Source organism: Opisthorchis viverrini (genome assembly GCF_000715545.1).
Source record: "Opisthorchis viverrini unplaced genomic scaffold opera_v5_99, whole genome shotgun sequence".
Taxonomy (NCBI): domain Eukaryota; kingdom Metazoa; phylum Platyhelminthes; class Trematoda; order Opisthorchiida; family Opisthorchiidae; genus Opisthorchis; species Opisthorchis viverrini.
In genome coordinates this window covers 1,367,870-1,382,335 of record NW_008751754.1, presented here as the reverse complement: position 1 = coordinate 1,382,335, position 14,466 = coordinate 1,367,870, and the positions used below count along the sequence as shown (strand labels likewise).

General features: G+C 41.0%; 1 protein-coding gene across 1 annotated transcript; it reads left to right on the top strand.

The window, feature by feature from the left end:
• Positions 1-1,004: 1,004 nt before the first annotated feature.
• Positions 1,005-12,780, top strand: T265_05294 (hypothetical protein; the record flags this gene model as incomplete). The annotated part of the gene is made up of 3 exons (XM_009170269.1): positions 1,005-1,092; positions 2,854-2,964; positions 12,596-12,780. 3 exons carry the CDS (start codon positions 1,005-1,007, stop codon positions 12,778-12,780), a joined length of 384 nt encoding a protein of 127 aa, XP_009168533.1.
• Positions 12,781-14,466: the final 1,686 nt, after the last annotated feature.

Below are 14,466 nucleotides of genomic sequence, written 5' to 3'. Positions count from 1 at the left end.
TAGCTTTTAGGACTGAACAAACTGGGTTGATCAGATCTTTCTCCGCTTGTTCGCAAACATATAGTGGTACGGTATTAGAAGCGTCTGCTACGTCGTCACCTTGAGAGGTTGACTATAAGTTGTCTATGAAGCAAAAATATTTAAAGCCTTGGCCATTGATTTTTGTACTGAGCTAGAGAATGTGGTCGCCGATCATTGCTAGTTGCAAGACAAAGATTCATAAACGTGATGTATGAGAAAGTGCAAGGGACAGCAATCAGAAACTGGCAAGAGCCTGATCAAACGGCAGCTTTTTACGTGAGCGCTCCTTGCTTAACTCAGCATAACCATTCATAGCCTGAACCCAGGGTGCATTTACAAGCTGGTCTTTAGATGACTGTCTGCACAGTGACTGCGACTAGTGATCCAAATGTGCTCCTTGTATTATACTCCGAATTCCCTTTAAGTAAGTCGGGTTCCCTATGTTGGAAAAAACATCTTTCTCGGTGGATTAGATTAAGTGTGTTTTTCGTCGTTTTTTTTTCACTTTTTCCGTTCCTGCCGTTATTATCTCCCCACATTGTTGAAATGCCATTTCATGCAACATGCGTTTTTAGGTATTTTAATCGGGGAAATTTCGCTATCGTTTCGTTTGTCCGTTGTCCACCGTTCTGATTTTTTCCAAGTATACCGTTTGCAGTTCACAGGTAGTACGATAAATTTTTGTTGTCATAACGTAACTGCGTTCTATCTGTCACCTAGACTATTAATAACAGCATTGCTGCATTCATCATTCACCAGGCTAGCGGGAGCTAATTTTCTTAAAATCAAGATCGGTTGCAATAACCAGGGTTCAGGCATGCAGCCGATCAACATTTTGTTGTTGCTTTTAAGGTAAGACGACCGGGTAAATCGAAAGCACTTTGTTAGTGAACTCATCGGCCATTCCGCCAATAAACAAGAGCCATATACACTATAAATATGAAACGGCCGGCTGATTATTTCTGAAAACTACCGTCGTCATAATGCGTTCGTCTTCTATGCGGTCCTATTATCTGATGATATTCATTTGCTTCCTCCCAGGAGGCATGCTGCATGATTCTAACCCTCCGGGTAGGTTGGTCAAATAAAACATTCGCCTGTGGCTTTTTTAATTTTTTCATCTGCTTTTTTAAATGAAAGATGACCACGTCTCTGCTACATATTGCATTCATATCAAAAGCCAGACGATTTATTCTAACTCGCCACGGGTGTTGGTACATACGTTCCGCCCATCAAATTCATTTCAAACACCACCAGTGCTCCTGTTTCCCGGTCGCTTCTGCATGTTTAACTTCCAAAAATACCCCCAAGATACGATTGCAGTCCAACATGTGGCCGTAAGTTCTACCTATGCGGACTGTGTTGTAGGTCTGGAATTCAAGGACCCTAGATGTCACTGTTCTTCTTATACCGTTCATTAGGAGTTGATCAGCAAAATGTACAACTTGGGAAAACTCATGTGCGATCTTATTGGCAGACAGCGACTAAACCTGGGGCATCATCAAGAAGACAGGCTTCTCCACTCACAGTGGAGCAATATGGTCTAAGCTTAGGCTGGTTTGGTCAAATTTATTCATGTGCTGCTTACGAACAAATGACTAACACTATTTTTCTCAGAAGGGATATCTTCCAGTTCCATTCTACGCTATCCCCAGAAAGCATATACAGACTTTACACATTTGATTTTTTTCTATGACAGACTACAGTGTATGGGCGCAGCACTCGATGTGAACGACGTTTTCGTTATTAGGAGGATTTCCATGCTGTATCGCCAATATTGTGTCCGATATGACCCATATTAAGTCCAATTATAACTCGCTACTTATGCGCACGCCGCTTTTGCCCGCTGCTTACTAGATGAAGCATTCATCCTCAAAGCAAAACTTAGTGATAATCCTTGACATGTGACTGGATGATACTGTGGTGGGTGAAGTTAGGTCCAACTGCCGTTTCACTCACTGTTCACCATTTGAGATTACCCTCTGCTTTTATGCCCCCTTGAGTTCTTGAATGACGTATCTAGCTGATCATATCGATCTGCAAATTGTTGAAGAGGGCGCTAACGGACTATCGTTGACTGACATATACTGTTCTCCTGACAGCCACTACTGAACGCTTGCCTCATAGACTCCAGGACGTACTTATATTTGTAAACAGCAATTTTAAGTGCGTAAAATAAATTCAGAGCGGATTCCTCTAATTCCTTCAAACATCATCGTTTTTGAAGACCCCCCACACCTCCCGTCAATTATTAGGAGCTTTAATTACATAATTAAAATGATCATATATATATATATATATATATATATGGCTAGATTTTACGTAAACCACCGTGATTTGTGATAATCCGTTCAGAAGTGATCGGCTTTTTCCTAGCTACTTAATGTTATCCTTTCCGTTTGTCCCTTCTCTAACGGCGGTACGCCTACGATATATCATTTTAGGTTATGTGAAAAACATACAAAATGATTAAAAAATATAAACAGGTTTCTATTTTATGTCGGATCACAGTGCACAAGTTCCTCATCCTTGTCACACTTTTAAGAGTCTCTTCTGGTTGCAGCTGAATATGGAGAATGACCAACAATACATTCAAATTTGGAGCTCGATGGCCTTTAGACGGACACGTGTTTAGGTGACTAAATTGCCAAGCGAATGAAAAAAGCTTGTAATAGAATCAAATTAGCTATCACATGGCAACTCTTTTTACTTCCAATGGTGAGTGAAAGTGATTTAAGCTTCTTCAATTTCTCTGTATATGTAATTGACCTATGCGTGAGTGATCTAAATCTGATTTAACAATAATGCAAACATGGCTATATTCCTTTGCAGACTATTGTTATCTGGAAATCGAACCTGGCGTTGGCTCAAAATCGGAGGATAGGTTTGCATTTGATGCATCTTCGATGGAATGTGAAGGGTTCAAGTTCACCGGATCCGGAGGTAACAAGAACAACTTCCCGACAAAGGAAAGGTGTGAAAGCGTTTGCAAGCAACAAGCTCTCAAGTGATTGATTTCACTCCATTGTTGAATGTTCCCAATACACAACAGGAAGCTTTGTACAAATATAACCACTGGTTTGCTTTCAGGTGCAAAACTGCCTGTTTGTAGGGAGCAACAAGGAAACTAATCGAGAAAACTGTTTGTAGATACCAACATCCTTCAGACACACAAGGTGAATCCTGTATTAAGAAGAAAATCACATTCATTCGTACGCAACAGAGGGCTGCGTGCCGCCTCACACTTGGTTGTGAAATGTTTCCGACAGCTTATTAGCGGCAGTGGGAAGCGGGCCTAACTTAGTCGCCAGTAAACGATTGATTTGACAACACCTGTTCCAGGAAGCTGACGGGATAACAAGGATGCCCGTTTTGTCGTTGATATAAACGTCCAGCTACCAACAGGAAGTCGGTATTTAGAACTGATAGTACCTAACCTTGCTCAAGTCGGGGCTTTTACAAAATCAGAACTTCCGGGACCCAAAGTAGCAAATAACACACTTTCACTGGCTGCATAGATAATCGAAATCATGTCTCATACCGCTGTAAGCTGGAAAAACTCTCCTTTTGAATACAGGCAGTAAACCCTACAAAAATTGTCCATAACCCATTCATCCAGAAGAAAAACAACTTTTAAATTGGTACACACTGGTAGAGTGTCCTACCGTTTATTCTTCCTCATCCACCAGCTTGCATCTTCCGTGATGAGATTCCCTCATCCTAACCAGCTTGGAAAATTTTTCACAAAACCACAACCGTCAAAATATCCATAAATTAGGGTCCATTCTATAAAGTTATTCCTAAATTCTCCAGAACAAAGTAATCAAGTTCATGAGTGGTTCCCAAAAACCCGGTGAAGGCTTTTATAATTCGGGGAACACTCTTGCTGATTAAGTTGACCCGGAATGAAATGCTCGCGACTTTTCATCAACAACACAAGTGATATCGATGATAACGTGAAAATGCAATGTGGTATTTTAACTGTTAGTGAAAAAACCTTTGGACAGACTTTGCCCTGCACGGTCATGCACAAACAATGAGAAGCGTTATCATTTTGAGGCCCATCAGCGTCCATAGCGTCCAAATGTGCCACTCATCGAGATTTCGTTCTTTCTCTCGTTCAGATTAGTTGCCCTAATCTCTGGCACAACTACTGTGATTTTAATACATCGGAGAGTATACATGCGTCGCCAAAAAAGAATCAACACCAGGAACGTCATTACAGATTAGAAGCACAAATATTGTAAGACCATCTGAGATTTCGCAAGTAATCTGAATTAATTTGGTCTAATTGATCAATTGTTTTTTTACTATTTTGTACGTTAATCTCTACCAGTGCTCAGTAGGAATTGATGGATGGAGATTGAAGAGTGGGTCCCTCCATCCAATTATCAGTTATCACTTTTCATCTCTACGAGGTACATGAAGCGAAGATTGGAGAAACCTTGTATCTAACAAGACTTGGTAAAGTAAATATTAGACTGAATGTACGGAACACAACAAAACTGTCTTAAACCCAGTTGACTCCTCCAAGTCAGCGTATACGAAGGAAGGAAACGAGGAAAAATTGAAGCATCGGATATTCAATTTAGAGCTCATTTTTTCAGCTTTAACTCAAGATTGATTTTACTCCTAATTTTTAAGTAACTCCCTGAGTGATTTTCTGAAAAATACTTTTTCCCAAAGAGTGTGGAATAGTATTTAAACCAGAAGGAACCAAACGATAAATCACCCATAACTCTGAGTGTGTGACACTGATGTTCACAAAACACTTGAACATAGCTAACACTTAAGCGTGCTCAAGAAACCGTCATCAAATATATCCAGATTCATCCATACCTTTGGCGAAAAAACTGGTTTTCCACGGAAGATTCGCCCACAACCGCTTTCAACGAAGTGTGTGAGGCCCCCGCATCTGCCAATTTTCTATTGAACCATGCATCGATACCCATAAGAATATGGCCCACAAAGGTAGTACCCCGATTAACGCTGACTTAAAAATTTGCCATGAGCCTTCGACATTTCTGGTTACAATGATTACTTTAGAGACTGAAACGTCCTTTGCATATCGATTTGGTTTTCATGGGAGACTCAAATACACCTTGTGTGTAGTTTTCGCTATAATGTCACCTTTTAGCTGTTGTCTACTGTAACAACATAACAGATCTTGTTTTTAATGGAAAACGCGCTGCCGACATTCAAGGGTCTACACCTATTTTTGGGCTTTCCTGAGTACAGTGAACGCTGTGAAGCCCACTTTGTGCGAATGCATCCGATCATCACGTGCCGCCAGTCAAAGAGAAATGTTTTCACCAGTTAAAAATTAAAACAATTCAACTTAAAAATGAAAAAAAGCTGATTGATGAGAGAAACACAAACGTGAGCAGGAACAAGACTAACTAGGAGGAAATCAGCATGTGACACAGACCAAAGAGGTACATACTTGCGTCTGAAAACGTGTGGAACATTAAGCTATGTGATATAATCTACCCGGTAAAAGCATCTATTTGTGATTGATAGTGAACTGGAAATTTAAAAATGTATGAAATAATTACGAATCTCTTTTAACTGTAGGTTTCGGTTTTGCCCGTTTGGGTCCATATCTCGTTGTCTGCCACAAATAGATAGGAAGAGGTGCTCTGGAAAGATTTCCTGTTGAAATCGTGGGAACGAAATGTCGGAAACCAATAATGCCGTTAGTAAAGACTTTACGATAATGAACATCAGCCTTGAGCTTTTGGTAATCGTCAAACTGAAGTAAGCAAAACTGTTTGGTGCAAAGTCGTTTATTAGTAAACACCAACTAAGCAGTCACAAGCTATTGGACAGGAAATTAAAGGTCTCATATACACCGTTTTAAAAAAACTGCACATTCTCAAGCGTCTTCTTGAAATTTCTAAGATATTTGTTGGCCATTACACAATCGTGAAAAAGTACTGCGAAGCAGTTCCATAAGTTCCTTAATAAACTTCACCTTTCATTAAATTCGGGGCGGAGCTCAACCGAGACCACAGGCTACTCGCATCCCTCATCAGTAGTGTAAGATTTTACAGAAGTAGCTTTCTCGAGAACACAAAGGTTGGATGCTGTTTGTTAAACCAGATACTCATTAAGTAATTATACTTAGATCATCACTGTAGGAAGCAAAAATAATTGCATTTACAAATAATTCTCCACCAGTGTGACGAATTCGGAAAAACGCTTTTAGGTGCAGCTGAATTGGAAAACAAAGCGCCCATAGATGCAAGAGATAACAAAGGATATCCTGTTGTAAGGCATTTCGACATTCGGACCGTCAGTGTGCCACCTCAACCGTTCGTAGACAGTTTTGAGCGTGGCATGGTTGCCAGCTCCACAGTTTGACTTGTGAGTATTGCTCTTCGGGAAATTCTTGTCAAAGGTGACTTTAAAATGTGTTTCTAGCTTGGCGAACCAAAGTAGCAAAAAGCGAAGTTAATTGAAAGTAAAGTGACGAAAACTGATCCAAATTACAGTTCTTAATTGATTGCACTGCAACAGAGCGTGCAGCAGTCTAAGTTTACTCAAATCATTTTTGGTTCTAGCCAATGAAATTTTCCAACAAGCGCACACTTTTTTCGACGGCAATTACGTAGCCTTCCTAATGCAATCTTGCAAGAATTAGCCCAAATAATAATTCGCCTCAGCCGTCCTAAACTTGAGCGACGCCAAAATATGCTATTCAGCATATGCGAAAACATGTTTTCGCCCTCCTGGTTGGTATAGGGAGGCGTCGCTCTATGATAAGCCCTACAACAATTAGGCGCCAAATGGAAATTTCAAACGGTAGTAAATTTGTTTTCTTCTGTTCTCAGCAGAAGAAAATATTGAAACATTTGTTTTGCGTAAACAATTCGCTAACTTCTATTCATTATTCCATTCATGCAAACGATTTTTCGCGCTTTTCACGGTAGGAAAAGGTGAAAGTGGGGCTTCTTGTTCAAAGTCACTTGAATATTAGCTTATGCCGGTGCCTCGATACCACCTAGTAAAATAATATTCGAAACGACACCCTAGTAAAGGTCATCGCGTTCTCCGGCATAAATTCACGTAAATTCACTTATTGGACAGCTCAAGATCTCCCATATCTAGATGTTCTGCTTGGATTGTAACGCCTCCGGTCCCTGTCAAGATGTTGGATATCGCCTGGGTTTTCCCACTTTGTCTCAAGTTCCCCTTGAAATTCTTAATGGGACAACAAACCTATTCAGTCCAGCATCCTAAAGGGCTTGTTGGAAAAAAGGTTTTGCTGCAATTACAGTTGTTCTGAACGGTTTCAGGCGATCTCTAGCAACAATGAACCAGTCGGCTGTGACAACATGCCGTGTATAATTTGCGGAAATTTGTTTTCCATCAAAATGCATTCTGTATGTCAAAATGATCTGGAAACTTTGTCAGATGCCTACCGCATTTTGCAAACAATACAATATTTCCAAAAGCCAATGCGCCGCATAAAAACAGACAGTTGGTGAATCTGCGGGTAGTCCAACATAGAAAGAACCACTAAATAACTCAGCGGCACATTAATTTTCATATCGGTAAGACACCAGCAAGCTAATCGCTGCAAAATCTTATCAAAGATGGCTCTAAATTCATAATTATGACTCGAAATTGTATATCATCCAGGCCAGGACTACAAACATATCAACTATCACCACGAAACTGGTTTTCGAACACTGGGTGGAGCAACAGTTATTTTGCGGCTAATATATGCGGATCTAACCCTGCGTAATTTCTTAGTACCTGGTTGCTCAGTTAGTACTCTTATCTACTGAATAGCACACCAACTAGAGGGAAATGATTTGTGTGCCACTGTGGTTTTCCTCAATGTATTTATATTCATCTATCATCAAAACGTGGCAGACGCAGCACTCGAGATGCTTCATACATTGCTCAACTAGATCGTGAATCCGTTGTCATATCAACTCTCTGATCGGGAAGCTTGTACCTAAAGCATAAGTTAGATTAAAGTACTCATGCATTAGGCATCCTGGGTACGAATATCCTTGGGACATTTCCGTATGTGTTTGGAAAGAAATGTTCTTGCTTACACGGATTACCTAGGGGTTTTCAACAACATTCATCAACTGCATACAAAACTTCGTTAAAATTATGTTCAAATCATGTGAAAAGCAGTCTTCGACAGCTTCGTTTTATATACCGATCTTTGGCTATGAGCGCATGTATTTGATTAACAAAATGCAATAAAGTTGACATCAAATATTTTCTCCCACCAGTCTATTATGAGGTTCCATATATCTACCGGTCACTGATGGTCTCTTATGTTGGCTAGAGTTACGCTGGACCGGAATGCGGCCACAGGTTTGAGTCCCGTAGCTAGTAATGAGTAACGGCAGAACTCATTTTTCAGCTTATTTTCGAATTATTAGGCAGCACTTCCAAAACTCAGATACATATATCGGTTCAATCCGTCGAACAGTATCACATCTTACTCTATTTTTCCTTTGCATCTTATGACTGTGGAAGAATCTGAACAATACACCGACGGAAATTGAGTGCCTGTATCTGGCGGGGCTTTGTTTTCTGCAAATAGGCAGGCATCTCGCCAGAGCTTTAAAATTTTTATCTTGATTTAATGGGAAGGAAACAAGGTCAGAAGATCACTGTGTCGAAAGGGCCAGGTCAGCCTGAGAAACACACTGACTGTGAACCAGAGCAAGTTTGACTTTCACACAATTATTTGTTGCAAAGGTCAGAAGGGAGTAACTGAATCGTGATTGATTCAGTAATAAATAACCACCTGATTCTCACAGGTTCTGGCCATCTCCTGGGCAAGTCGTGGACGAGGCGAATGGCTATATTTCTGCGTGTTATGCGAGAAGTCTCGGCTAGGGGAAAACATGTTATAAGAATGACGGCGAAAACGAAACTACAATTTCTAAAATAATCATAATGGAACCTGGAGCATTCTTTTAACCGAGCTTATATCAAGATCGCTAGATATCGTTTGATAATTCGTCAAATGTGTGAAACGCTTTTAAGGGATGATAGAAGCACTATGAGTTTCATTTGCCATCTGATCTATGTAGCTGACTGAGGTGCCACTGGTCAATTTTACGGCATTTCATTCGCACAGTATCGGATTCTTCTCTAGTTTATTCAAAAGACTGTTAGAATAGGCACGATCCGGCATCAAAGTAGCATAGTCTTCTCGCTTGTGCTGATCGGCTTGCAGTTGCAACAGAATCATGCATGAACGTAACCGCAAAAGTCGCTGACAATGTTGGGTAAACAGTAGACTACTGGCATTATTCTCAAACAGATTCTTGTTTTTGACTGTGCTTGTCTACAGAGGACACACGCTAAAAGGAAGAAAACGTCTGAGTGTGTTGTTAAATCTCCAGCCTTAGTTTGCGAATGAGAACAGAAAAATGGTTCAAGTTACTGACCAAGATATTCTGAGAGTAGTCGGTAATTCAGTGCAAGACAAGTTCGATATCGGGCATTCATCACCTTTGCTAACCCAGGAAAGTAGAACCACACACACACACACACAGAAGACAGGCTGGTTAAGTTTGCTTAAGGAAACAAACGGTCAGTTTTTCAACGGAAATTTTGGTGATATCTTATCGAACACGTAGGGCATTTCCCATTACTGATAATGCATGTAACCTATCTATTAGAGTCTTTTTTAGTTACTGCCTGCTTGGTTTTCTGACATTCGCAACCCCTGAGCATGAGCTGGGGTTTGGTTATTTACACTTGTACCGCGATCACATCCAGTCTTATCGGCTGCGTTATCCTGAGAGAGGCACATCGACTGGACGTTTCCAGTGACAAAACTGCTACCTTGTCATCTTTAAATTATGAGCGTTCTTATCAGTCTAATCTCACTTGCATCTGTGCTGTTGAACGTTCCTAAACGTAACATGAACTGTTTTACAATATGACTGAGTGTAAATGAAACCGCGTCTGTGTCCACCACTTGACACTAGCTGGCTACTCTGATTTTGCAAATTTAACGTGTGAATGTGACTAGGTCACTTGTCGTTGAAGAATACAAGCTTTTTTTGCCGTGGGTTTATGTGCCTACCCCGCAATATAAAAACTACGCTTTGGATCAACACCACTGTGACTTGATTACTCGGTAAGCTCACCGAATGTTACACATATCTGATTGCAGCTGTAATGAACCATGGACTTCTGATCACTACCTTGTATCAGATAATCAGATTCGTGCCACAAGAAAAAACGAAAACATTTTCTCACATAAACTTGCCACAAAAAATAGGGAATTTTCAGCAATTCATCAAGTATAAATGACTGACGGGCGATTCAGATGCCAATTTTTATTCCTATTAAAGAAGTAGACTGTGTAAAAAGGGGCTACTGACAAGGTTGCTGAAAGTACTTCGACAGCTCACGTCCGGTTTTGTCCCTCTTGCTCCAGTTCAGTCCCCGTGAAAAGCAAATTGATTTGCAAATGAAAGTAGAATTTGTATTTCCCGCCCAATCTTTCCACAGTCCGATCCACCTAGTATAGCTCATGTTTATAACCAAGGAAAAAACATTTGTTGTTCGGATTGTTCAGTAGGCTCCGTATTCTCACTGAATAGCACTAAACTTTCCAAGAACTGGACTTTGGCAACGATTGATTCGTTTTTCCTTGCTTTTTGAAAAACCGTGCAAAATGAAATCATCTACTATTCTGGCAAACAACAAGAGCTACGTACGGTATAAATATGAGTCTTCTTGTTGGTCTATCGGAAGTTAACCATCGTTGTCACAATGCATTTAGGTTCTTTGCAATTCTGTTATCTGGTATCGGCGGTTGTTTTTCTCCCGATGAACACATCACCGGATTTTGTACCTGCAGGTAAGCTCTTTTACCAGATTAAATGTTCTCATGGATTTTGTCTGGTTCGTTGATCATTCCACGCCATTCTTACGTTCTGGACTTCCAATCCTGACTTTTGTGACCAGCGAAACAAATCTCTCTGGCTCCACTAACCTTTCTTATCTACGGGATTACTCAATGTGCATCAAGACAAAAATAGTTGCTTCATGTATTTTAGATGTTGTCCAAAGAAAATAGTATTGGAAAACGTGGCTGATCCCTAAGGATCAGCGGTTTAATTTTCTGATCGGTTTCGCATGTTCCACTTTCAAACTTACTTGCACGACACAACCCCTATGTTGTTCCTCATCATATGGACAAAAATGTGGAACTTAGCGACAAGCATATGCTCAAGATCTGGCCTGACACAGTGTAACTTCCCAAAAAAGATAGCGAGATTTCTCCAAATTAAAATAGCTTCAGCGCATGCTGTGTGCGCCAGCAAAAGGGGATCATGAAAAAGCGAACCCACAGCAATTTTAAACCGATTACTGTGATCATTTATCAGACTCGGAGCCCCACACCACGCAAGTACTTGCTAATATGCAGATGTTGACGCACTGGCTTTTTACTTATTTACTTGCACTTTAATTTAGTGTCGTACGACGATCGCCTTAACGCCTTGAGAAGGCCTGACAATCCTGGTTACATTACCGTATTGCTTGCATTGACTCAGATTGTCCGCTCATTTTGGCTTGGCAACTTCTTGCTAGTGCGTGGGACAGGACAAAATTGTATTAACTTTACTCATAAATAAACCATCAACTGCAGTGCTAAATCAAATAAGGCATTTCAAAATCATGATCAGCTTGCTTGCGCTCTGTATATATCGCCTTTGGACAAATTTGCTTTTAGGTTCACAGATGAGACGAAAGGAGCTTAAAGATGGAAAATTGGCGTCACAAAGAAATTAGGTGGGATAGACTATAACCCGAACCTTTGTGGACAATACACGTTATGACTGGTAGTATAAATGACATGTGCCTTGCCAGCAAGGCGTGTACCAAGAGTAATGAATCACACTGCTGGTTTTGTGATTTCAGTTTTGAAAAGTGTTCCCGTGACAGCGAACTATCTCATTTGGAATTTTGAAAGAGTCGTATGTATGCTGCATCTCTTTGAATGCAGGTTCGAACCAACATCGAATACCCGAATTTACTGAGCCTACGGCTGAATATTTACGTCCTAAAAATACCTTCTCCGCACATACTTATTTTGAATGGTATGCTTCACTACTTATATTCTTCAAACCAATTACTTTCCGTTCTTGTATTGCAATGCTGACAATTTTCCGTCCAGGGCGGTGGGAGCATTCTTCAATAGAGTATACCAAACTTTGCTTGATGCAACCCGATTTTTAAACAAACGTGAGCATTCCCTCAAACATTTTCGTTTTTTGTGGTCCTCCACGGTTCACATTACCGTTTAAAACCCCTACATGGGTGAGCAACGAATCCGTTACCCTCCAGGCGTCGTGATAAAAACAAGAGCAAATGTGTCTGTCTTCCAGCTGACCTTCATGTATCGAGGGTCTTGAGCATGTAGAATTGAAAACATGCTTACAAACAAAGAAATGATAGTTAAGACGCGGGGAAACTAGCTACATCCATGGCAGTAGTTCCGCTTGCTTTAAGTTGTGCGTCAAAAGCTACTTTGGCTGTATAGCTAAAAGATTAAGCATTCTTTATCCATCTACAGCACTTTGCAACAACCCCATCGCCGTGGGCGATGGCGATCTCCAGATGCAAAGGTACGGATTTGATGCCGAATCAGGAAAATGTATATCTTTCGAATTTACCGGGGCGAACGGGAACGGGAACAATTTCTTGACGAAGCAACACTGCGAAGAACTCTGTATGGGCAGGACCCAAACATATGACTGAACAGCTTTTCATGACTGATGTTAAAATGTAATTCAGTTTTGTGTATGCAAACGATAAAGTGATTTCGGTACAGTATTTTCACTCTTATGAACTGCTTTATTGGGTATATTTCAATGAATGAGGTACCAGTCCATTCGCACATGAAAAAGACGTTTAGAAAGTTGAATAAGCCAGTGCTTTTGTTGATGCGTTGGGAGAGCATCAAGTTATTTTTTATCCTGTTTAGTTACGCCATCTTCGGGTTCAAGCTGCTTCAACTGACAATTCCCCTTGATTACCATTGGTCTATCTTGTTGATCTGTGTGGGCTTGTGGATGCTACAACAGTTTGGTTCGGTGGGTGGGGTGGGAGGTCGTCAGTGAGTGAGATCAAGTCCACTTCAGATCTTACATACTTCTGGCAAGTAGCCACTCCCAGGTGGTTACTTTAATAGCAATAATGTTGAAAGCGAGGCACGTAAATGCATAAATTCCGTCTAAATTGGTCAGAATGCCAAATGTCTAAATTTAGTCGAGGAGATTATTTGGTTGACCAGGATCGCGTCACTATTTGCAAGTAGAACTTGCTGATAAAGCGGCTTGACGTAATTTATAACGATGGCCTCGTTCAATACATTCTTAAAAATGTCTTTGAAGCGGCTGAGTAGCACTCGATTAAATACGATGAGGAATTCGGCAACGTTGAAACGGTGGCTCACATTCGTGAAGCGAGCCGCTGTCGTGCTTCGTCTGTGCTTGATTTTGTCTGTCCAGCGCACAGTGATAAATGCTCAGCCATTCTCTAAGAAAAGCATTGATTCGTATGAACCAGCTAGTGTGTGCCACATTAGCAAACTAGGGAAGAGTTAACAGAGGAAAAGTCACAAACTTGGGCATAAGTTTTGTGCGTAAAGCCAACGTGAACCACCAATGTTTCCTTTCGGGGCAACGTTCACTGTTCGTTATCTCTTCGGAGGCTCTTTCGCTTGTGAGTGGTAGCTTGACGTGGGTGAGCAGTTTTGGGACGGGCGAAATTCCACTGCTTTTATTCGTACCAGACGCTGTTCGAGTTAATGCAACGTCAAGGAATCTTCCGCCGATTTTATTCCCCGCAATCGATTTAACTTTTGGAGGGATCGATAAAAATGGAGTGGCTTCTGCTTAGCATATCATCATTATCTTCATCATCATCATCATCACTGGCAGCATAACAACAGTGTTCGCAACCGATTCTTCACTGCCGTACAACCCTGATTTATTTGAACTCCTTATTGTAAAGAAAACAATAAAGGTGGACGGGGAGAGACTTGGTGCTAGCTTAGTATAATAATTCCGATGTGTTACACCTCCAGACATTTACTCAGGCAATCTGGATAGAAACTGGCAACAAGTACGCCACTGACATCGGTGTGTGCAAAGTTCATATCAAAGGACGGGTTGACTTTGCTCAGTTCATCCAAAAACATCTGCGCCTTCTCCTCACTTTCGAAGATGAGAATGATATCGTCTACGTACTTCAGATCGACGCATTCTCTACCAGGCCGGAATCGCGCTTGCTGCTCTAGAGTCAGTGTCTCATGAGACATCGAGGCTATGAAGCAAAAGTGACGCCAACTGTCTCGTTACAACCGGGGCCAAACTGATCTCCCTGTGGTCACCATACTCATCCGAGCCTTTTTTCGAAAATTGGCACTACCACAGGCTCCCC